This window comes from Streptopelia decaocto (genome assembly GCF_964273445.1).
Source record: "Streptopelia decaocto genome assembly, chromosome: 1".
In the NCBI taxonomy this organism is placed as follows: Eukaryota; Metazoa; Chordata; class Aves; order Columbiformes; family Columbidae; genus Streptopelia; species Streptopelia decaocto.
In genome coordinates, this window is record NC_138663.1 from 200,500,685 (window position 1) to 200,524,785 (window position 24,101).

The window sequence follows — 24,101 nt, forward strand, 5'->3', positions numbered from 1 at the left end:
TATGGCTGCCACTTTTTGGTTTTTGCTTGCTTGTTTGTTTTTTCAGGAGATGATAAAAAATAGAGGCAGCCCAGATGTTTTTGGCAGATGCCACAGAAAAAATTCAAGTCTTTCTTGCTTTGGACATGTAGAATCCCGCTGACCCCCACACGGAGGATGCAACACCAGCTGTGTCCTCCCAGGAGCGTCCGGCTGCAGAGTGGGCTCAGACCCAGCTGCGGGCACATTCAGTCACTTGCACATTCAACCCCATCCTGTTCCTGCCTAGGAAATACGATGTGAAATATGTGTTCATAGCAAAGAAAAGCTTAGCATGTGTCTGTGTGTAAACAGCCTTTTAAAAGTTTTTGAAACATCCCATTTTGATCAAGGAAGGCAACTCAGAGAAAGCAATGGCTCCACTGCCACTGGCAGCTGCAGTCTCTATGACTATTTATGATACAGCAGGTACATTTAAGGTGGAAGGGGATGTTTCTAATTACCACCTGGAAAATGTGCCTTTAAAATGCACTGTGTCTCTTTTAGTACATAAATAATTGGGTCAAAGTTAAAATCCCTTAGTCAAAATAGCATTTTCTTATAAATATTAAGGAATATTTCTCCTGAGGCAGGATAAATAATCATCTGGTTTTCAGGCTTTTTCATCTTTTTTTTTCATTTTCACTTTTTTAAACACTTCTTACAGAGTCTTCCAGCCAGATTACTGCGTAACTTACCAAAACCCTTTTTTTTCCCTTGTACAAAGTGGCGTCACAAAAAACATGGGGTTCCTGCACTTCTCCTGCTTCTTCCCATCCCCCATGTGTCCATGTTTTCCTTCCATGTCCTGCCCATGGGACAGGCTCAACCTGTGCCACTGTCATCTCCATGCACAGCTACTCCTGGCCACCTGCAAGAGACGGCACACTGCAGAAAACCTTCCTAAATACTTGGGCTTTCAAACTCCTGCTCAGAGTGCGTCTGTGAAGAAGAGATCTGTGATTTCCACGTGGAAAGGAGCTACCCACTCCACAGATGAATGCAAGACAAACAAGTGCCCTATTTGGGGCTGTTTTTACATAGAATTGATTATGAAAAATCATACCGCGACATGAAAAAGATTCACAGCGCAACTAAAAAGATATAGGAATGGCAAGTCTATAATAAATGTAACCAACTTCATTCCTTAGTACATATATGAGTTTTTCTCAGAATTATGTTTGTTTAAAGGGAGCATCACAAAGCAGTTTAAAAAGTCCGTATCTTTCCTGTAATTTTATTGCAGAGTCTAACAACATCTCGCTCTCCTGTCTGTTTCCAGCAGAGAAATGATAATGCTCTTGCTTTGAATATTAGCATGCAGATCCTTTGGCTGGTCAGTGGAAAATCTTCTTTTACTGTTTCCTAGATTTATTTTGATGATTATTGTGGGTTTAGTTCAGTCAGCTTTAAACAGACAAATTCTTAGCCCTATCTTCTGTGTTAATCTTGTGCCTAGAACCTAGAGAAATACAGATTATTTTCATACCATTGCATATCAGACAAAATACAGCATTTCCCTTTCTTTATGCCAAGCTAGTATTACCCCTCACATCAGTGCTCCATTGCTCTTATGAATACTAAATCCTACCCTCTTAATCTCTGCAGCCCAGAAAAATAAGATTGGATATCTTCTGAAAAAGGGGAGAGACAGACTCTGCAACCAGTTCTCAAGACTTTTTTTTAAGGCTCTGTTTTGTAGTGTATCTTTCCTTGCAAAGTACAGCAAACTAATACTTAGCATTTTTTTTACAAGGTGTCACTTTTTTCCTATTTTTTTCTGACTGTGGACTTGATCAAAGAATATCATCATCAAGCCTTTATTCCTCTCTGTCATCTAAACTAAGCAACATAAAATGGTTCTAAATATACCAGGCTTAGTATCTTTGAGTGTGGTTTTTTACATTAACTTTAGCTACTGGAATTTGGGCTTCTTGGAAAAGCAAGAAGGACCAGCAGAACAGAAACCCAAGTGAAATGGCCATAGTTGGAGGCAGGAATATAAATGTATTTGTTGGACTGTTTACTGCAACAGGTAAGTTTTCTTAAAGGACTTTTTAAAATTCTTCTTAAAACACATGCATTACGTAGATCTAGGGGACGTTTCTTTCAAAGCAGGTGAACTCCTTTAATGTCAGGGCAGATTTTACCTAAGCGTGGCTTTAAAGGAGTATGGTTTCATGAATCATTTTGGGACGGATTCTTCCAAACCTCTTCACACTGAGCAGAACCTAATGTTTATGTAGATTCTTTTAAATTAAAGAGATTAATTTAAGAGTTTAGTTAAGAGTTAAAGAGTTTAATTTAGGAGTGACTGAATACAATACGTTTCATTAAGGAGGGCTGCGGTCTTAATCTTGAACCAGTTTCTGTTATCCAGCATAACAGAAGAATTTTACTCCTTGAACAATCCAGTACTGTGTGGAATAAATTGCTACTCATGGCGAGCATTGGCTTCTGTCATAAAGAGAAAATGTTTCCCCACCGACTGCTGCCCTCCGCTTCCCTTTTCTCTCCTTGCTGCCTGGCATCATCTGAAATTTGCTTCTCTGCCCCATTTTTTGTGAAGGCTTCCCCAAGTGGTATTTGCCTGGCTAAGACACTTAAGTCCATGTTGTAGGTTTGTACTCTGACTACAACGTCTGCTTGCATTTTCTTTTCCTAATTTCTGTTTTCTTAGACTGTGTAAGTGACGCTCATGAAGGATCAGCTATCAGTCACAGCAGAATAACAAAGGCAATTCTGTTTGCTCTAGCAAAAGCCTTCCACTGAAAAAAAAAATGAAATTGGTCTATTCAAATTGCCTCAGACTGTTTAAACATTGAGCTTTTCTATGTACACACAGATTCTTGAACCTGGGAAATTATTTAGCGTAAGATTCTAAAACTGTTTCATACTCGGCAGCATGTCTCACTATGGGAGAAAGCTTTGTAAGGAAAATAGAAGTGTGATTAAATATTTGTATGAAATAAATGTTTGCAGGCTCTCAGAGTGTTCTACAAGATTAGTTGAGAATATGTATCGCAATTCTTCCCTTTCCATTTTCCATGTTTACAGCCACCTGGGTTGGAGGAGCGTATATCAACGGCACAGCTGAAATTGTCTACCTGCCTTCAAAAGGACTCTTGTGGGTCCAGGCACCTATGGGATTTGCCTTATCCCTTGTTATTGGTAAATAATTCATGTAATCAGGACAGAAAAGCTTTTAAAAAAAATCACAGGAGTATATTAAAATGTGTAACAGCATATAGAGTATATTTTAAAGGTAATTGTATTTCTTCAGATCCAGAATAAGCATTTGTAATGCTATCCTCTAAACTGAAACATAAGAAATTAGGGTAGCTTGGATCTAGTCTAGAGTTTCACCTGCTTGGAGCAATTTATAGGACAAAAATCTTATTTGAGAACTTTAGAAGCATGTGGCTACATGCATGTTGCTTTATCATTGTCTCTTATTCATAGACTATCGAGAGCATTGATACAATTTAAATTTTTTTCTTCAAAATTTCTGTGTGATGAAATAATACTATCTTGATTTTTTCCACTAAAATGCGTTCTCTTGAGTACTGTCATCTCAGGATGAATTTGTAGTGCATCCAGCTTATCCCACTTTCCAGGTGGTCACTATTTTGTTGAAACTAAGCTAAATTACCTAAGTTGCCATTTCTAACTCCAAGAATGATCAGACTCATGCTGAAGTTCAATCTTCTTGCCAAGACCAAAGTTTCTTCCAGTCCTCACTGAGTTATACCATAACTCTCTAGGGACACAGGGTGATTACAGCAAAGAGACCTGTGCACACCTTGCACAAGGATTTCTAAAAGAACAATAACCTTTATTCTCAAGTCAGACAAAGGAGTCCAACTGACATGAACATGATTCAGGCTTGGAATTTACTGCCAGCATTTCTTATGTGAGCAATTCTTACTAATGAAATTGGGGAGTGCAGGTCTGATCCTGCAATCTTTACTCAGGTCAGCAGTGCCCAGACAAGCAGTCCTGTTGGCTTCAGGGTTAGGCACAGTACGTATTCTTTGGTTTTAATGAGATGGCTCTACGTCTGAAGTCTAATATTTAGATGAAGGCGGGTGGGACTCAGCTCAATGTACAGATTAAAATAATGTAGTTCTGGGAACAGACAATGAAGCCATCAAAATGAAAATGTAACCAGAAAAGGAACACATATCGACATGTTGCATCACATGCTCAAGGACAAAAGTTACCCTCTTTTTTAGCCAAACATGAGTCTTCAATGCCTCATTCTGACTACTGAGGTTTTCCACAGGATGTATTTCAGAAAACTTTGTGTCTCATGTTGGTAGGTCATTGGAGATGGAGAAGAGACTGTATGTGGATGTCATCTGAGCTAAGTTCCTGTTTTATCCACATCTTATGGCATCTGGGGTGCCCTAGAGCGTCCTACCTGGCCTCCAGCAGTCACTCCAGAAAGATGTATGTCTGCCAAAAGTGGAGGGTCATAACTGCCAGCTGTAAGCAGATGTCCTCTGTAACCTGGGACCTCTCAGACGGATAATACCCCATATTTAGGCAAGCGAATTGAGGTCCTACTGTCTGGTTAGCTGCATCATTCTCTAAGGTCCATTATGTATGAATTCCACATTCACTGTATGGGTCTGATACCCAAATACCATAGTACTCTTACTTACTGGAATATAATACATGCAAAATTCTACCAAAATGTCTTCACTTCTGATAGGTGGTTTCTTCTTTGTAAATCAAATGAGATCCAAGAATTATGTGACGGTGATGGATCCTCTTCAAGAAACCTATGGGAATGTGATGGGAAGCTTACTCTTCATTCCACCTCTGCTAGGAGAGGTGTTCTGGTTTGCAGCTCTCCTGGCATCCCTGGGTAAATACTCACTTTGCTGTTATATTTGTTAAAGGTCATGTGGCACAACTATCAGAGTATAATATAAATTCAGGAATTGTGTTGGACTAATGTCTCCTTTTGTCAGAGGAACACAAGCATTTCTCATTTCTGGAAAACATGGGTTTAGGTTTAAAATAAATGACAGTAGTATATATTAATAATATTATAGCAGAGAGGTCTGGCAATATGAATTAGTACCATCACATTGCCTGTGGAAAAGCAGATGTAAAAAGGCAAAGTGCCTTGATAAAGACCACGCAGCAAGGTGGCAGCAGGAGCAGAAAGGGAATATGGGCCCTCCTGAGTCCTCAGGCTGCCTGCTCTCTGTAGACTGTGTGCTTCTCATAAAGTGTGGTGTGCTGGCACCAAGGGAATAACATACCCCTGTTTATTCTGTATTCTGCACATATGAAAGCTATCTTAAAATATGTGACAACTTTGTCTGCAGGAGCAACAATGAGGGTCATCTTGGACACTGGAGGCTCTGTAGCTATCATTGTCTCAGCATGTACTGTCATCCTCTACACTCTGCTGGGAGGCCTCTACTCTGTGGCATACACAGATGTCATCCAGCTGGTTTTCATAACCGTCAGCCTGGCAAGTCCTGTGCATTTCTTTGTTAACAGTTTCCTAACTAAGGGACAAAATCCTGTTCTTCTTTTCAGTATCTCTCAGGCAAAAAATAACTCTAATAACCCTTGCCCTACAGTTTTTTTTCAGGAGAATGGTTCTCCTGAAAGGTCTTATGGTCCTTATGCATTTCATTGAGTGCTCACACAAGCAATTGGCCTTGCTGGGTGAACACGGCTACAGAACCTGTCCAGAACAATCTTGGCTGGAAAGGAAAGAGATCTGTCTACTGAAGGCACCAACTGACTTAAATTACAGATTCATGTTCTTGATGATGCCAAGAAGCAGAAACATGTAGATTTAGAGTCAGGAAAGGGGAGAAAGGAAGACTCATAGTCTGGGTTTATTCTCATGTAACTTTATGTTCTACATCTACCTTTAATTTCAACATCTTAACAGATTCTTCAAGAACATGGATCCTCAGGAAATGGCTAACTATTTTTGTCCCTATCCTAGTGGGTTTGTATCCCCTTTCCCCTGGTGAACTCTGCGACGGAAAGTATTTGTTTTACTGCAACTCATATATCTTACCAAGACCCTTGGATTGGGAAAATAGAAAAACAGTATCTCTGAAGGTGGCTGGATGATTTCTTCTACCTGGTATGGAGTATTTCTCGGACAGTTTTTTGGGAGAAGGGATTGTGCGGGGACTTCTTGTCTGGAAAACTTGTGGGTTTTTCCATCCAGGAACCCTATGCTGCACAGTTGGCAGGGGCAGGATGATGTGTAAAACTTTATCTCAGTCACTGAACAGCACATTGAATGGGCCAGGGAGATACAGGGCTCAGCTGTGGGAAGGAAAGGAGCAGTAGGGACACTCCATCCTTTACCCACATGAAGGTATGTACCTCTTGAGTAAGATCATCTAGGCAACTGGTTCCAGCCCTGGCACTAAATGACGCATTTCCTACCTTTTGAGAGGCTGGTCTTGCAGCTTCGATAGTGTGATTTTAACATAATTATGTAAAATTCCCTCTATTTGGAAAAATAATATTAAAATGACACAATTGCAGGTCCTCAGCAAGCATGGTGCCACTGGCTCCACTGTGCAATCCAACTTTCGAGCCAACAAAATAGCTAAGACTGCAGGAGGTGTTAGGCTCTCACTAGGTTGGTAGTAGGGGCACACAAGAAGCTTGAGCTTGTTTGGCAAGGACTGAATCTTCAGATTTATCTGATGAAATCTGTCTGCTAAGAAAGTGAAAATGGTGATTTTATTTTTAATTTTGTATTATACTCTATCTAAGTTTGTGTAGATTTATTTTAAAAGTTCCATTCCTGAAACACTTCTCTTTTCTTTCTTCTGTGCCTGTTTTACTATGTCAAGCAACTTATTTTTAACCTGTTTTATTTCGCTTTCTCAGCATGCCGAACCATTAACCTGTTTTGATCAAAATTTCACATCCATCACGATGAAAACAAAGAAAAACAGACCCTCAGCCATGACAAATATCATCCTCAACAGTTAAAGCTGGGCAAAGTTTATACATTTGAAGTGAGGAGTTATAACAGTAAAGATTATCATTCTTCTGAATGGATGGATGACGCCCTTCAGTAACCAGCAGCCAGTAACATCTGAATGTTTCAGGTGCTTGGCAGCATCCCATGGCAAACCTACTTCCAAAGAGTGCTCTCCGCTGCCTTGCTGGGACAGGCAAGGCTCATCTCCTACCTCTCTGGATTTGGGTGCTTTTTAATGTCCATTCCCTCTGTGTTCATTGTCACAGTGGCAGCATCAACAGGTAAAACTAAATAGTTTGTCTCTGAATAATCAACATGTTTTTGTCAAAGAAGTCCTGATTTAGACTTCAAATTACCTAGTTCTGAGTACCTAGAAGCCTTCAGTGCTAGAAGCTTGCGCCAGGAATGTGGAGCCCTCTGAGGTTCAGTGTATGACTACCTAGAGACATTTAAGCAGGTCCAAGACCTGTTTAAAGCTATTTCATCATGGTGAAATGGCATCTTATGGACCTTGTGGTAAGAAAAGATGACGGCAGACCCTGTAAAATGCTGTATAATCCTATTTTCCAAGAAAACTTATGCCCGCTTGTGTTAATGACTTCTGTATGCAAGACCCAGTAATACTACTATATTACTAATAATGCCCAGGAGAAAACCTGATTGAAGCAATCAAGAAGTACAGCCCCTGCACATGAGAACAGTCCTGTGTTGGTTTATAGCAAGGGTTAAAGAGCAGCTGGATCACTAAAGGTGAACTCATGAATCCATCTGTCACTAGGGGCACCAGAACAAAACTCCCTGCTCCTCATGACCGAGGTCTAGAAGGTTGACCTTAAAGTGTCACATTCCAGGAAACACAAAAAGCACAGTTATTTCTGTAGATGCTACTGGGGAAAAGGAAAATATTTGATCTAGTGAGAGCTGCAGCAGCTAAGGGGAATCACAAGAGATCAAAAGAATCCAATAAATGAATCTGAGTCCTAAAATACTGAGTGGGTCCCAGTCCTTAGCCCTGCTGTAACTTGGCCTTGTGGAAAGGCAGTTTCAAAGACAGCAGAAATGTCAGTGAAGGATTTGTTGTGTCTTTTCCTTGTTCTGTTTTATAGACTGGAACCAGACAAGCTGTGGTCTTCCAAGTCCACTTGAGAGAGGGGAATCGGCAACAATACTGCCACTTGTTCTACACCATCTCTGCCCAGTATCCATCTCCATTGCTGGGTTAGGAACCATCGCTGCTGCTGCAATGTCTTCTGCAGACTCAGCTCTTCTCTCCGCCAGCTCCGTGTTTGCTCACAACATCTACAGGAAACTCTTGAGGAAAAAGGTACTTGGTTACAGCATTCAGTATTTTTGGTGTCAGGACAACTGCTTTTGTTTCAAGACCATTTCAAATCCAGCCTGTGTGGTTTGCGATTAGAGGTGCCTGTCCTCACGCTGCTGAACTGAGTTCTGGAGCCAGAGCTTCACACATAGGTCAGGGCTGTTCATGCCTTTGGACGGGGTATAAGCACCCACATTTGTGAGCTCTGCTCTTTAAAAATGACTGATAGTGGACTAGTATATTAATGAAAACAGCATAAAACCATGCCCCTTAAAATTACACAAGCCACCATGGGTGACCACTGATGGCAAAAACACTGTCTGAAAGCATAAAGGGCTTGGTTGGAACCAGCCCAGGGCAGGGCAGTGGTGCCCCCCTGGCCGGTAAACACTGTGTCTGTAATGTTACAATCTCGTGTTTTACAAGCTACAGAGACAGAGGTCTTATGGGCCATGAGGACCTCCATGCTGGTGTTTGGGGCAGGGGCTGCTGGCCTGGCTTTTTACTCCAGCTCTGTCTATGACCTCTGGCTCCTCAGCGGGGAGCTGGTGTATGCTCTGCTCTTCCCCCAGCTCTGCTGTGCCCTCTTTGCTCCCAACACCAACACCTACGGCTCAGCTGCTGCCTTCTTGGTTGGGCTCCTCCTGAGGCTGCTGGCAGTCAAGCCTGCCCCACCATCTGCTACCTGACCTGCTCCCTGGTGAATGGGACCTACAGTCAGCTCTTCCCCTTTAAAACATTCAACGTGCTTCTCATCTTGGGGACAATAATTGCTGTTTCCAACCTGGCTGTGGTTTTGTTTGAGTGAAACCTCCTTCCCCACAGGTGGGATGTTTGCAATATCACGGGGGGAGCCAGCACCCTCATTCCCCTGCAACAGATGGAGAAACAGATGGGTTCACCAGCGGTTGCACTGGAAAAGAATCGTGATTAAATGTGGGGACTCATTTGAAATGTCAAGGTGCCTCCAGCAATTACAGTCTGGCACAAACAGCATTGCTCTTCCCATTGCTTTCACCAGTAATTAATTATTTAAAGTCCTCACAGGGTAATAAAGATGCACTCTGTTCATCAAGGAGAATGTGTGAGCTCAAAGTCTGCAGTGATTAAAGGTGCATGGTGATGGAGCATGATCTTGTGGTGGTGACCATGGGGCACCGTGGGTCTCAGCACTCTTTGCTTCAGGGTGTCCCTGGTACCCCACCCAAAGGCAAGGCTGCAAATCATGCCCCAATGTTTATGGAATTCTCAAGTCACATACTTTTCTCACCACAAAATTAATGTTTAATAGTTTGGGTATCCTTGATTAAAAAAAAAAAAAAAAAAGAAAAAAGAAAAAAAAGGTGAGCAAACCTGTTCCCACTACAACAGCTTGAGTTTTAGCATAATCTTCCCTGGGGAGCACATCAGACCTATAAATACACAGATTACTGCATGCAGTGCAACCACCACAGCAGCTCAGCAGTAATATCAGTTCTGCACCATTCTTTAGAAGGCTTTCCCTGATACCACAAACCTTTTGCATATGCCTCTCCTCAGCCACGGTCTCAGCCCTGCAGCCAGTCTGACATCCCCTCTCATCTGACCTGGCAGGGCAGAAGCAGATGAACAAGGTGAAGGAGCAGTCCTCAATTACCGGATAATGAAGTTTTACATAGGCACTATTTACAGAAACTCAACCAGCTGGAAAAAACGGAGGTGCCTGAGAGATTCGTCAATGAGTCTTCTTGAAAGCCCCTGGTTAAATCACTCGTGTGAAGGTATTACCCAAGCAGAGTGGTGGGATGCTGTGGCACACATGCACAAGCTGGTGTGTGAGACCTCAGAGAACTGTGATGACAGAAAGGTGCTGGAAACTGGTACTGAACCTGCCTGTAGGGACACGGAATCCTGAGGGCAAGATCCCAAAAGATTCAACCCACCAGGTCTGTACAGAAAAGCCCCTGATACCTTGTTTGCATAAACTCTCAATGGGTCATAAGAAAAGCAGCCCAGCAAACTGGTGTGTTTGGCCTCCAACCTGAAGTCTGCCAGACCAAGACCATCCCTCAGTGGGATGTACCATTAAGATGGGAGCTGAAATAAGGATTCAGAAGGATCCTGCAGTGACGGCTCATGGATGGCTGTCATTTTATACTTCCTTAGGCAGCCATGCAGTGGCTTAACGGGGTTCAGTGCAACCCACCCACAACAGCCAGCCTGAACCACACTCTGGGAAACCCCTCACCACAAAAACTTTACAAAGTGGTTGTAGGAGTTGCTGTGCATGGAAAAAAAACCATCTGGCACTGTTGGAGGGAAGATATTTACTGACATATCCAAAATAGCCCACAGCAGAGCAACCCTGACAGCCAACTGAGCTGCTGAGGGCAAAAACAATGTGCTGCTTGGTGAATTGCTTCCAGCATGTGCTGAACACCCTGCTGTGCATGCACAAGGAGAGAAACTCTGCTGGTGCCACCATGCATGGTCACAGAAGCTCAGCGAGTAGCCACGTGTCACTGAACTGTACCTAGGCAAGTGCAGTGGCTTGGGAGGAGGACCGGCAGCCCTAAGCTCTAGATTTGGCTCTGATGACTCTGCTCCCCATGGGGAATATCTGTCTCCTTTAAAATACCCATCCTGAGCAAGGTGGAGATTCTGGTCCTGATCAGAAAAATATCACACAACTTTATGTTTTGCTCTAGTTTTAGCAAACACCTGGGCACACAACTTCCCGTGCTTGCAGTCCTGCTGATGTGCTTTGTTAAACCAAGACCAGAAATTCTTTCCTGTGTCTCTGGACATTGTCATGAAATATTAATTATTACATGTCTAGAAAAGGGGAAAAAAACTGTTTTGCAAATTAAAAGCATTGCCATTAACTATGGTCCTAGGCAGTCACCCACTGAAGTCTTTCACAGCCCAGTGATTTGAGTGGGAGCATGTGAGGTCGTGCTTAGCTGAGGCAGACACCAAAGCTATCATTACCATAGCGCCAGAAGAACTGGGCTCTTGTTAAATCTCAGTTGCTATACACTGATTCATGCACTCTCCCCTGAAAGATTTGGGGATGGCCTAGTTTGGAGACCTGTATGGTCCTCTGTGTGAATGAAACCAAAGCTGACACAGAACATTTGCACAAGGGCATGGACCTGCTGCTTGGCCCAGATAAGAGTAAAAGTCCAATGTCCTCATGTCAAGGTCTCCATCCCACTCACTGGACATCCCACCCAGTTGCTCTGAAAGGCAAATGACTACATATGGACGTATCTTTCCTCTACACCACTGTGTCCAACTTCTCCTTCTGTTCCTCTGCAGACTCCCAGAGTTTGACATTAAAGCCTTTCCATGCTCATGTGCTTGGCCTGGAGGGCAATAGATCCACAGCATCCAGAGCCAGAGTTGGTAGACAGTGCTCTGGAGTAGGACCTTGCTGAAGAGCGTCACCAGCACCATCATGTCACCACCCAGTGTCACCACAGAAAACTCCCAGCAACTTCAAATAGGAAAGCCTTGGCGCTATAAGGGGTACCTGGCATGCTCAGCAGAGACACTTTGTCTTTACAAAGCTTCTCTGATTTTCATACCACTAAATTCTGTGGCTCTGCTTCACGTGAAGAGATTAAAATGGCAAAGACACAATTACTGTACTCTCCTGAATGTTTACCATTTTCCACCCTTATATGACTCCCTCCTCAGAACATCCCCCAGCAAGCTTAAAAAGAAAACATTCATCAAGGTCAGACAAAGTTTTGAAAGCAATTAGCTGCAAGTAAAATAAATATAAAAGCAATTCTAGCCTATACTTAATAACAAAATTCCTAGTTGTTCCAGTCCAGCACACCCAGTCCTTGAGGTGTTGCCAGCATGGGGTAAAATGACCCAACTCCCATGAAATCATTCCTCTGACAGGTTACTGCCTCCAGTTCAGCAATTCTTTCTTTTCTTTGCCCTTGCTTTATAAAAAATTTGCTTGGGCACTGGAGGGCCCCAGTTTACCTTCCCTCTTGTGAATTTACCGCCGTTGCCCCTTACATGTGTCCACGTCAATAACTCTGTACAGTTCCAGTATCCTTTAACTTTTCTCAGCCTAGAGAGCTGCTACTTGTTTCTTGCTATTTTAAGGATAATAACATCATATCTGTCATGTCTAATAAGACAAACAAGCAAACAAACAAAAACTTGCAATTTGGGAAGCATTTGGTTTGCGATGAGTTCTCAGCATCTCATCAGATCCTCACCAGGTATCTTTGGATGTTTGGTTTATGTAGATGAGAAAAATAGGAACATAACAGTTCTGGAGGGAAATCTGCAACTCTTCCCCTTCTCACTTAGGCTCATTTTTAGGACTTCATTACGTGCCTCCTCGCTGGAATAACAGCTGGCGTCCAGCAAGAAAGCAAAGAAGCACTCGCAGGTTTGCCAGACATTTCTAGCACTGTCAGGGAGATATTTGTACATGATCCATGAGCTGCATGGGGCCAGGATGATCCTCTCATGGTTTCCACATGAATGCTCTGCTCCATGTGCCACACACCAATCTTCCCTCACAGTTCTCAGACTTTACTAAAACCTCTGCTAGAGAATACATCACCTCAGCTAGCAGAGCTTTTCAGTCTTCTAATAACTTCTCCTGCTCTAGCTCACCACTGATTTTCACTTTCCTGTAAAAAAGCAGGAATTCAAAGGCATTAATCCCCCATGACAGCACATTTGTAAATCCACATTAAAAGAAGCAAGCTCACTTTGCTGATCTTGAAAACTTCAAGGCAACCCATCATCCACAGGGATGGGAATGCTGCTGTAGCAAAGCACAGCTTTCTCTGCCCCTCAGGTAGGGGATCATCTTCATGACTGTCTGAGAGAGCCAGGACAGTTCAGTCTGAAGAAGAGAAGGCTCATATGGATCATATCAATGTATATAAATACCTGAAGGGGAAGAGGGAAAACAAACAGAGCCAGACTCTTCTTAGCGGTGCCCAGTTAGAGGATAAGAGACAATGGGCACAAACTGAAACACAGGATAATCCAGAGCAAAAGTAGTTTTCACAGTGTGATCAGGCACTGAAACAGGTCACCCAGAGAAGTCATGCAGTCTCCATCCTTGGAGATATTCAAAGCCAACTGGACACAAGTCCGAGCAACCTACTTTCACTGACCCGGCTCTGAGCAAGAGGTTGGACAATTTCCAGAGGTGCTTTGCCACCTCAGCCATTGCGGGATTTGTCACTCTGGAAGAATAAAATGACAGTCTCGTGGCACTACCTAAAGGTACCTTCAGCAGCAGCATCCATTTGCTGGGCTGGACCGGAGCTCCTTTCAGATATGTTCTCACCTTAGTCATCAGTAATAACAAGCAGTTGAATCCTAGAAAGTTTTAGTTTTCAAGTTATCATAAAACTATGCCTTTTTTTATTTCCTGTACAGTGGTCTGGACCCAAAATTGCCCATGACAATAGAAGTCTGGCTTATCTGGTTGCATGCAGTTGTTTACAAAAACTAACAAAACCTGGGACAAAAAGGTCAGAAAGGTGTGATAGGTCATATGGGTGTGATAAGGCTCCTGGTGCTGTTATGGTTTATGCATGACAATGAGCAGAAAGACTCTAAAAGTGGGAAAATAGGCTTCCAGATGAAAAGAGTGGCTGGACTGGATTTTGGTCAGCTACCTCAAAGGAGATGAAGAGCCTCTTGGATACAGCCTGTGCTAGGTCACTCCATCAGGCAGAGGGGGGACCCAGTGGACCCAAAGGCAATGTCTATGTCATTTATTTAAATAATTCTGTGTGATGGAGCAGTCCTGAGCCCCTAGGCCAAGTGGTAGAGTAAATGCAACCAGACAGTGGCGTGCAAAGTCTGCTGGAATAGAAGTGGAAGACTGCAGAAGATGGCGGAGCCCAATCTAGTCCAATCTCAGTCCTCGGGAGTGAACTGTCTTCAGAACAGCACTTGATTTTTGGTTTTGAAGAAACCAGTTGATTCACTCCAAGAAAGACCCAGGGAATGCACTAATATTCACACAAAGTGGACAGACAGTATCCCAGGACCTGGGACTGAACTGGCAGGATAAAATATCTGCAGTGAACAGATCTACAGCAGCAAACAACAGCATCTGGGCAGCACTACAATGTCATCTGGGTTGACAGGATCCACTGAGATACCCTGAGGCTTACATTGTCTTGGTTCTCCTTGGTGTTTTTAGACTTCATCTCCTGTGGAGAGATGTTATCAGACAGAAATTTGATTAAGAAACAAGAACAACACATAACCAGTTCCATGTACATTAGTCAGATTAACAACTGGATAATATCATGTCTTGAAACGTAATGACAAGTAGGAAATTATCATCCACTATGTGAATCTCTAGTGAGGTTGATTCTTGGCATTATGCTATTTAACTGCACTTATCAGTGACTGTGTAGGCAATGAGGAGCAGTCCACATTGTGTGCTCAGCTGGTCAAATAATCCAGATGCACTTCTTATGGGCTACTGAACAATCTAACACAGATGTCCATAGACAGATCAGGTGAATTGCAATCTAAAACTATTGCCTGTGTTGTCCTGAAAGGAAGCCCTGAGTGATGCTGTGCACTGTAATGTTGAAATTTAGATGGGGTGAGTCATACCCAGAGCAGGTTCCTGCTATTTTGATAGCGTCTGTTCTCTCACAAGCAGGTTTCATGACAAGATCCAATGTCCGGAATTTGAAACTAGACAAATTCAGACTATAAATGAGGCTCAGCTTTTAAATGTAAGCTACACTAAATATCAGAGCAATTTGCCAAGGACTGAGGTGGATTCTTGATCTCTAAAAATGCTACAGTGAAATGGGGAGCTTTTCTGAAACTTATCCTCTGTTTTAAGGAGGAATTCATTCAGGGGAGCCCTAGGGTATGTGATTTCCAGCCCAGAGTTCAGAGCTGCAACCCCCAGTGATGTCTTCTGTTCCTTACTTCTCCCAAACCTGACCTCATAGCCAGAGATGGGCAACCAGGTTCCACCAGATAGCCACTACTGCTTTTAGCTTAATGCTGATAAATTCCTTTCTGCAACTATGGAGAAGTCAAGATCACAGTGTGATTTGGATTTCTAAATCTAAACTGGGTCATACATCAGCAGACCTTCTGTATGCTGAACCTCATGTTATCTGTGAAAAAAACAAGGGAAGAGTGTGTGATTTTTTAAAGAAAGGCGAATTGAAAATTCAAGTGTATTTACAACTCTGGAATTCTTGCTATGCAACTGCAAGCTGTGACACTTGCATTTTATTGAAGAAAGAGCACAACAGGGTTTTCTTTGATATACATGTGAGATTTGTTTTCTCCTAGAGTTCAGCTATGATCTTAATTCAGGAATAACAGACTTTGACACAATGACAGGATTGGAGAGAAATTTTACACTATGGGACAAAAGCAAACTGAAAAACATCCAACTTTTCCACATTTTTTACAATTTTAGTGAGCTGTGCAACATTGCGCACCTCTGATCAGAACTCAGATCATAGCATGATGAGCACAGTCTGAGGATGGATGTGCAACAGAAATGAACAGGACAAGTTGAAGCAATGCCTAACAGGGGTTAATTCCCCTGCACATCCCTTAATCATACTAAGTTTTCAATCCTAACTAGGATAACTAATTGCAAAGGTTAACTGTCCAATTGGTGATTATCAGATAGAATTAAGAAGAAAGAGGTAAGGAGCCCTGCCAGTTTGAAAGTGTTTGTTAGTATGGGCAAGGAAACAAGAGGGAAGAGTGGAAGACCAGAAAAGCCACAAGAAAGAAGAGAAACACAAAGAAAACGGGATTGATGAGCACAGCGCAGGATAGTCATCTGGTGCTCAAAGTGAGAGTATTCTCTCTTATGCATGTGGCGGATGCACTTGACCCTCTCCTCCCAAACCAGCAGCAGTTTGGTCCAGGCTCCAGAGGAGGTAAAGGCCTGAGCCGTAGCCAGGCCAAGAACTCCTTCCAGGGGATCCATAAGGAAGCAGAACAGCGCACTGAACACCCGTAACTTGTGGGTGCAGGGAGTCTTGTGCATACTTTTCCAACTGTATGCAGTTTGACTGCGAATCAACCACTTTATTCTATAAATACGACAGCTTGGATGAATCACGGAATCACAGAATCACAGAATGTTGGGGATTGGAAGGGACCTCGAAAGATCATCTAGTTCAATCCCCCCGCCGGAGCAGGAACACCCAGATGAGGTTACACAGGAAGGTGTCCAGGCGGGTTTTGAATGTCTCCAGAGTAGGAGACTCCACAGAGTCTCCTCCTCCCTGGGCAGCCTGTTCCAGTGTCTGTCACCCTCACTGAGAAGAAGTTTCTTCTCAAATTTAAGTGAAACCTCCTGTGTTCCAGTTTGTACCCATTACCCCTTGTCCTATCATTGGTTGTCACCAAGAAGAGCCTGGCTCCATCCTCGTGACACTCACCCTTTACATATTTATAAACATTAATGAGGTCACCCCTCAGTCTCCTCCAAGCTAAAGAGCCCCAGCTCCCTCAGCCTTTCCTCATAAGGGAGATGTTCCACTCCATCTTTGTGGCTCTCTGAGGTGCTCAGGTGACTCACAACACCACAGTACTCTGAAATGAAGTCTTTAATGTCTGTGAGCACTGGTGCCCACCTGTGTACTGGTGACTACCTGAAGAGCAAAGCATAAATGAAAAGATGGCCTTTAACCACACTGCAGTCACTGAAGGCCATGCAGATGTTGTCTGCTGATATAATTCAAGGAAATTAATGCCACCTTAGCATGAATTCATGCTAACTTGCATGCTGTCTGTGAAAGATTACTGCTTAATCCCATCAAGGTAGATCTAAGACCAGCCTTGCTGAAGCTGCTTTGGCTACATAACCTCCTATCAGGAGGGAAGTCACATTTGCATGCATCAGTCTGAGAATAGGACTGGGGGAAAAAAAAAATAAAAGTGGAAATGAGGCTGAAATCAAAGCTTCAATCTCTGTCCTGGGGCTCCTTCAGTTCATCCAATTAAAAGACAGGTCCTCTGCAGGATTTCAAGAGGTTTTCCCAAAAGCAGGAATCTATCATCAAACATTTAATCAGGATCAGAGACAAATAGAGATTGAATATCAAACTTTTTTTTTTCACCAGTTGCTGTGTTGATGTTTCTACATGACTTGCAAGGCACTGCAAATCCCTGGTACCAATCCTGATCTGCACGGCAAGAAAGGAAAAAGATGTTTCTGGGGAAGACTGAAGAAATAGGACCAGCAGGTGAGGTAGGACAAAGGCTGCACTCAATGCTCCCTCAGCAGTGATCTTGTAGGTGGGATAATGCACAGGTCAGTGTTTGGTCTGTGAAATTTTATTTGGACTGTATTACTCTAAATGTCCTTCTGGTGGGAATGTCAGGCAAGGATTTTGTCACTGGGTAAAACTGGAGGGTCTCCTGTTCTTCAAATCAAGTTTTGAGGAAGTACTAAAATGCTAAGACAATTTAAGATTCGTTTTCCTTAAACACTGCAGCCCTGGCATGTCCTGCAAGATGTGCCGTGTTGGGTAGTTTTGAGTCCACCCGATCACCATTATTCACAAGAGGATTTAGGGACAAATGTCGCTTGACTTCCCACCCAGACACCCAAACTGCAGAGAATTTTAAATATTTACTCTCTAGCACCACCTAAGTGCAGCCCCAAGTAACACAAACCAGCGCTTCCCTCTCAGAACTGGCCTTTCTCCATGCCTGGAATGTGGCTCACCCATTACCACCAGAAGTGTCCAGGAGATGCAAACTGCCACCAGGCACCATCACCTGCCACCTGCCCATCTGATGCACACCTCCCCAAGTGGCTGGTGGCCTTTGGGCCCTGCCAAGGCACCCACAGCCCATCACAGGTCACCATGCACCAGCTTCTGCTAAGGTTGTTGGGAGGTCTTCTGCTGTTGCTGATGGTGCTGCGTGACCTCCTCCACCTACCCACACTGCACTCCTGAAAATTAGAGGCAAAAAATAAATGAAGTTTCCAGCTCTGATACGTTTGGAGCAATTCCTAAGCCCCCTCCACACACAGGCTGAGGTGGGGACTGGGGCCAAGGCTATAACTGACATTGTTACATGTGTGGTGCTCCAGCAGGAAACCACCCACGGTGCGTGTGCAAGGGTCTGAGCTGTGACTGCCCTGAGTTACCCACACTTGCCTCTGCGGGAGACACCATAATTACACCACCATTGCTCAATCACAGTCATTATTTAAAAGGCAACATGCCTAACATGCTTCAGCAATCATTCTGCTGGGCCGGATGGGCTAGATTCAATTTGCTTCAGTGCTGAATATTTCCAGCTGCCCTGGAGGCACCATGTGCAGCCATGGGAGCCAACATGGGCAGCAAGGCTGTCTGCAGCCAGGAGCATCAAGACTGGCTTTCTGGAGAGACCCTGTGGGCAGCTCCTGCTCAGCCCTTCTGCAAAGGGCTGAGGGAGACTAAGCCAGTGATAGAAAAAGAGGTTTCCGGTTTAGTCAGCTCACTTAGATCATGTGAGGACATGGTTGTGCTGACAGGCCAGGTTGAAGTAAATTCTTTGCACCAAATTTACACCAAATGACATGGAGAGGTGCTCAGGTGATCCACATAAAAAATCTGCTGAGACCAAAGTGTAGATAGTTAAATAGTCCATTGCAACTAGACCAGCTTAATCATGCTTAATTATTGTTTGCTTAATTATTACTCATTCTTAATTCTATTTAAGTTCTCACCCAATCTGTGTGTATCTCCTGCATCTTAGGACAGTGACTGAATTGAAGATGGGAGACAGGCTTGAGAGCCTTGGGCATCCCAAGATTTGAGATGACAAAAGTTTGTGCTGTTCTTCTAATGGAGAGTATAGAATTAAAATGCACAGGGAAAAAAGGGAAGACACAAGAGTCACATTTCTATTTGCCCCTTTTTGAGATGATTGTTCTCATTCTGCACAGAGTGGACAGATGTGCCATTTGCCTTGCTGAATTCTGCAGTTGAAAATGTTCACACTGCCAATGATTAAAGGTGAAAAGTACCATGGGACAGCAAAGCAGAATTAGAGCACCTTGGAAATAGTCAGATGATTCTTACACACCATAAAAGCTCATTTTATATTTTCTTTGTATGGTGTAACACTAACCAAAACCTTTTCTATACAACAGACAATAACTTCAGACATTGATGTGAGGCAAAGGGTTATATGAATGACTAACCTTCTGGTGTTCTGGCCAACCTGGAACATAAATATTTTTATTTAATCAGAAGTGCATTATTATTTTGCTGTTATTTTTACCACAATGCATAGTCCAAAAGAGACTTCAGGGCCTTGGAATGGTTCATAAGGGAATTTGGAGCACAGGTTACTTTTAACTCTCTCCTTCCAGTTGGAAGAAACAGACAGACCCAGACTATTACTACATGGCTCCATGGCTGGTGTTACTGCCACAGTTCCGGGTTTTTCGATAATGGGATTGTCTACGTGGCACCAGGCCTGCTGGAATCAGATGAGATTCACCTTTCTCAAAGGGGGAAAAGGGTCTTTGCTTACAAGCTAGCGCAGCTCATTGGCAGAGCTTTAAACTGGACGTGAAGGGGGATAATCTCAGGCTTGCCCCCAACAATCTGCGGGATGACATGCCAAGGTTAAAGGGACAGAATGCTAGCAAGGGCCCTCAGCCTGTTGCTCTGAGTTGTGCTGTCTACACTGCAGCACACCTGAAGTCTTACAGAGGTGAGCCAGGGATACCTGAAGTAATAGCAGCCAGCAGGCAAACACCTTTGAAACACCACAAAGGGATTAAGGGGTGTTCCTCTAAGAAGGTGATATGGCCAACAGACCAGCTGCAGTGCCTCTACACTAATACATGCAGCATGGGCAACAAACAGGCGGACTTGGAAGCCACCATGATTCTAGAAAGCTCTGACCTAGTTGCCGTTAGTGAAACTTGGTGGGATGAATCCCAGGACTGGACCACAGTTATTGATGGCTACAGGCTGTTCAGAAAGGACAGGTGAGGAAGGAGAGGTGGCGGTGTTGCAGTCTACATCAAGAGATGGATAGGTTGTGAAGAGCTGTCTCTGAAGAATAGCCATGAGCAGACTGAAAGCTTATGGGTTCGAATTAGAGACCGAGGCAACAAAGGAAACCTTGTGGTTGGTGTCTACTACAGACCAGCCAGTCAGGGGAAGACTATTAATGTAGCCTTCTTACTCCAGCTACAGGCAGCAATGTGCACTTGCAGCCCAGTGGGCCAAACGTATCTTGGGCTGCATCAGGAGCGTGGCCAGCAGGTGGAGGGAGGTGATTCTGCCCCTCTGCTCCGCTCTGGTGAGACCCCACCTGGAGTCCTGTGTCCAGCTCTGGAGCCCTCAGTGCAGGAAAGACATGGACCTGTTGGAGAGGGGCCAGAGGAGCCACAGAAATGATCAGAGGCTGGAACAGCTCTGCTGGGAGGAGAGACAGAGAGAGTTGGGGTTGTTCAGCCTGGAGAAGAGAAGGCTCTGGGGAGACCTTATTGTGGCCTTTTAGTACTTAAAAGGGGACGATAAGAAAGATGGGAACAGACGTTTTAGTAGAGCCTGTTGCGATAAGACAATGGGTGATGGTTTTAAACTGAAAGAGAGGAGATTCAGGCCAGACATGAAGAAGAAATTTTTTACACTGAAGGTGATGAAACACTGGCCCAGGTTGCCCAGAGAGGTGGTAGATGCCCCATCCCTGGAGATACTCAAGGCCAGGCTGGATGGGGCTCTGAGCAACCTGATCTAGTTGAAGATGTCCCTGCTCATTGCGGGAGGGCTGGAAGAGATTATATTTAAAGGTCCGTTCCAATCTAAACTATTCTATGGTTCTACGACTCTATGATCCTATTACTTTGTCTTTCTTTTCTGAAACTAAAGCCTACTATGTGCTGTGGGGTTAACATTTCAAGGTAAAAGAAATGGGCATCCAGTTATTCTCCTCCATTCCACCTCACCAGAACTGTCCACATTTGACCTCAGTCTCCCATTTCTTGGGTGAGAGTTTCCACCCCTGAGCTGTTGAACACAAGGCAAAAGGGGAAAGACAGTATACCCTGCTTATGGGCCTTTGCACTCTAGCCTGGGAAAAGAATCCTGAAAATATTCATCAAATAACATTCAAATTCTTGAACTGCTTTAGACGAACTAAACTGTTTGTTTTTTGTTTATAATAGACTTACCTACTGGGTGATGCTTGGGATTCTTTAAGCCTCTTTGATTTATAGAGCTGGATTATAAAATCTGAGAAACAAGCCTTTGAGTGACACATATCCAGCTTTCTGGGAGAGCCAGCCTACCTGTGTCTTTAGACAGTGTCTCCAAGGTCCCCAGCCACACGTGCCGACTGCACCTGGCTGGAAATCCCAAACCACTCGTTGTAGTAAAAGTGAGTCATGGATGTGGCCACTGCCTTCCTTCAGTCTCTGGGAAGATCTTGATGGCACAGCCATACCAGAAAGCCTTTGTAGACAACTCCTACAAGATGTACTTCTAATTTTGAAGGATTTGAGTATGTTTTCATGGCTGTTACACCTTCCATGATTGGTGCCATAGCTGCTTCTCTGGGTCAAGCTGGTTTTTTTGACACTGCTTGTGGTGCAAGAATTGCAGCTAGTGTTGATAATCAATGCAGGCAGGTGTATTGAGCATGAGGAAGTGGAAAAAGAAGGAGGAAAGAAAAGAAAGAGAAAAAGGCTAATGAAGACCTCAATGAATTGCAGTGGCCATGTAACATGCCTTCTGCTACTGTAGTGCTGGCCTGCAGCCACCACCCCTGTGCTGACTGTGCCCTGTGCTCTTGCCCCACCGTCTGGAAGGGATGAAGGCAACCTCAGAGACCCAAAAAAGTAAATGATTTTTTTCTCTGTTTTGCCATAAACTTCCTAGGAAGAAGCAACTTTGTGTTTTGGTTTCCTGTTTGAAGAAACCGAGTGTATGGCTATCTCTGTAACTACCAAAGGGTGCAGAGGGCTGAGGATGTAACACCTTGGGAGTTTTAATGCCACATAGGAAAAACCTGTTTTGTTTCTGACACTAAACAGTGACTTGTGGGCAAACAATCACCCAGCTAACCCCACTCAAAGGTGTGCTTTCAGTACCTCCCATTTGAGAAAAGCTGGTTCCAAATGTCTCCCTCCAACTAAGCATCCGTGTGTCCTCAGATATACATTTCTGCATCTTTCAAGGTTGAGTTTCACTTCATTTCATTTTTTCCTCTGTTTTCCTAACCCCCAAAACCACAGACCAAAACCACAAGGAGACTAAGGCCATCTAGATTGCTTAAAAAGTGGAGGAACACTGACAGACTGGGACTGCCCATGGTCTCTCACAGCTATTGATTGATTTGGGGCAAGAGAAGGGTTTTTTGTACTGTGCTTCAGCCAAAAAAAGAATAAAAGGCAAAAAGAAACCAATGACAAAGAAGGTGCAGATTTGGCCAGGTTCTACTTCAAATACTGAAAAATACTTTTTTTCATCTTATATGGATGAGAGGAATGTTTTTACACACTAAGACCTCCCAGTTAATATTCGTTTCACTTCCAGAAGACCAGAATAAAGTAATTCTGGACCACCAACTACATATGAAAGGGGAAGGTCCAGCAGAATGTCTCCTCTTTTTCTTGTCTGCCTGTGCCTGGTGTACATTTCTGTTGCTGGTTCAGAAGCCTGCAGCTCTTTCCTGCTCTCTGCCAGCTGTTTGCTGGCTCTCTGCATCGACCAAAAGCATCCCAAGGCAGCGGTGAGCAGCTCCCAGCCCTCCCACCCTGCAGACGCAAAGCCCTACAGCCCCTCATAACATTTCGTTGCTGAATTTTCTCCTGCGAGAAATCGCAGGATGAAAATATCTCTTAAATGCTAATGTAGGTCTGGAATCTCTATGAATTTTTAGCTCTGGTGGCTTTTATCTTTTCCTCAGCAAAAGACAAGGTCAAGCATTTCGTTGAGTCCAAAAAGACATCAATGGAAAAAGGTGAGGGGGAAAAAAAAAAAAGCAAACCCTCTTTATAAAGCATTTCAGAGTCATGCGGCATATTAGAGAGCGAAAGGAGCTTTCTGGCTTCTATCTGGCTGTAGTTGCAATTGTTAATGTGATTTTGTTCCATTATTAATGACACCAGAAAGAGAAATCAGGCCTTCCAGGCAAACTTGAGAGACTCTCAAATGGTAAAGAGAAGGAAGGGAAAAAATCCCTTAAAATAATGGAAATAAGCAAAGGGAAGGAGAAGGGTAACTTAAAATACTGATCATGCAGCAATAAAAGTCTGCAGATGTCTACAGCAGTGTAGGGATTGTGAACAAAATCTTTTACAAAGCTTGTAAATCATTCTCAGAGCCTGCTAGTTTAAGGGCACTTTGTAACTAAACAAGGAATAATTAATTTCTTACAGCCTGTACAATATTGCTTGATACATATATATTTCCTAGAATTGCTGTTTGACAAGCAGAGAAAAATAAAGCCAGAAGAGCAGCGTTAACGGATGAAACGTCTATAACCCAGAGCAGCATATCATCAGCTTCATCTGAATGTGGTTGGACAGGATTCCAATAAAAAACCTTGTTAGGAAAATACATCATGAATATGCCAAGGTAAGTAATCTCAGGATTAACACTCCCGTCTGGTTTTCTTGTAAATGGACTGTGAGGTAGCTACCCAACCAGCACCATGCAGCAGAGCCGGGCAGGGCGCACCCTTTGCTCCCACCCAGCAGAACCAGCTCCACGCTGAAGCCTTGCACCCACGCACAGGACCCACCACCGGCTCGTCCGCAGCATCCTCTTC

General features: G+C 43.7%; 1 protein-coding gene across 1 annotated transcript; it reads left to right on the plus strand.

Annotated features, from left to right (window-relative positions):
• Positions 1-425: 425 nt before the first annotated feature.
• Positions 426-9,013, plus strand: LOC309435318 (high-affinity choline transporter 1-like; the record flags this gene model as incomplete). Its single annotated transcript, XM_082043427.1, has 8 exons — positions 426-447; positions 1,934-2,053; positions 3,076-3,189; positions 4,736-4,891; positions 5,361-5,509; positions 7,131-7,284; positions 8,110-8,334; positions 8,757-9,013. The coding sequence occupies 8 exons, from the start codon at positions 426-428 to the stop codon at positions 9,011-9,013; spliced, it is 1,197 nt and encodes a 398-aa protein (XP_081899553.1).
• Positions 9,014-24,101: the final 15,088 nt, after the last annotated feature.